Here is a 1,330-nt window from a genome sequence, read left to right on the forward strand (position 1 = left end):
GTGAGCAATGACCTCTCTATGATTGGTCACTAGCAGTAATTTAATCCGTGTGAACGTTCTGTTTTTTTTAAGCAGGTTTGCATTTACGTAGGATCTTATGAATTGTCTCCTCTAGGATTGTTTTGGATTTGTCTACTTCACAAACTACATAAATTACAAGGGTGAATGTAGAGCATGAGATTCATTGTTCCCCGTTTCCTCTACAAGGACAGCTGTCATTCTCATCTGAGCACATTCACACAGCCCACAGAACGCAGTGAGGGCATAACGAGGGCTGCTGAGAAAGGTTTTTTGGAGATGCTCAGTCTAAGAGTCAGACTGAAAATATTTGGATATGAATAATATTTATTTGCACAATCGTGAAATTATTTTATTATAGATGATTTTAAGTTCTGGGAGATGTAACCCCTTTGCTTCCCAGCCGTGTAAAAGGCAGACTGAAAGTCTTTCTGCCACCTTTAATTACACAGGAATTCTTAAATTACACAAGTAAAAGAATTTCTACCAAGAATGGTCACCATGTACTCTGTGTACTGAGGAACTGTATTTCCTGGAACAAAGAGTCTCACCATTAACTGTTGAAATATATGGAAGTCATCAGTAGAAAATGAGAACCATTGCATGTCTGCATGAGACCATGTAGACACGGGTCAGATTCCCCTTTGCTGGAAGAGGACAACTATCTTGTTCCTCAGTTTCTTCGTTCTCAGTCCATAAATGATGGGGTTTAAAGTGGAGGGCACCAGCATGTAGAGGTGGGCCACCAGTATATGGATGTGCTGGGGGATGCTGTGTCCAAACCGGTGGGCAAGGAATGTGAAGAGTCCAGAGACATAAAATGTAAGGAGGACACAGACATGTGATACACATGTGTTAAAGGCCTTGAGCTGTGTGTTTGAGGATGACAGCTTCAGTATCTCCCGCAGGATCATAGTGTAGGACACAACGATCACTGTAAGGTCAGCTCCTATTACTGACAAGGCCACAGAGAGACCATAGGCAGCATTGACACTGGTGTCCTCGCATACCAGCTTCACCACGGCCATGTGTTCACAGTAGGAATGGGAGATGACACGATGCTGGCAGAAGGCCTTCCTGTGGAGCAGAAAACATGCGGGACCCACCATGAGGACTCCACGCAGCAGCACCAGGCTCCCGAGAGCTGCCACCACCGGCATGGAGAGGATGCTGGAGTGCCGCAGGGGATGGCAAATGGCAAAATAGCGATCCAAGGCCATGGCCATGAGCACGCCCGACTCCACTGCTGTGAAGTTGTGGACAAAGAACAACTGAACAAGGCAGGAAACAAAGCCAATCTCCCTGGAGCCCC

The 1,330-nt window shown here is 45.9% G+C and overlaps 2 protein-coding genes across 2 annotated transcripts in view; both read right to left on the reverse strand.

The window, feature by feature from the left end:
* LOC104909436 (olfactory receptor 52R1-like) overlaps positions 1–185 on the reverse strand; it is a 1,034-nt gene extending 849 nt beyond the window's left edge. Inside the window, exon 1 of the mRNA XM_010706284.2 lies at positions 167–185. Within this exon, the coding sequence (XP_010704586.2) occupies positions 167–185 (19 nt within the window). The remainder of the gene's footprint in view (positions 1–166) is intronic.
* Positions 186–650: 465 nt separating this feature from the next.
* LOC104909427 (olfactory receptor 52L1-like) lies at positions 651–1,322 on the reverse strand (the record flags this gene model as incomplete). The annotated part of the gene is made up of 1 exon (XM_010706247.1): positions 651–1,322. A coding segment is annotated over one exon (672 nt), but the record flags the coding sequence as incomplete, so codon positions are not given.
* Positions 1,323–1,330: the final 8 nt, after the last annotated feature.

The sequence above is a fragment of the Meleagris gallopavo genome, chromosome 1, assembly GCF_000146605.3.
Source record: "Meleagris gallopavo isolate NT-WF06-2002-E0010 breed Aviagen turkey brand Nicholas breeding stock chromosome 1, Turkey_5.1, whole genome shotgun sequence".
Classification (NCBI taxonomy): Eukaryota; Metazoa; Chordata; class Aves; order Galliformes; family Phasianidae; genus Meleagris; species Meleagris gallopavo.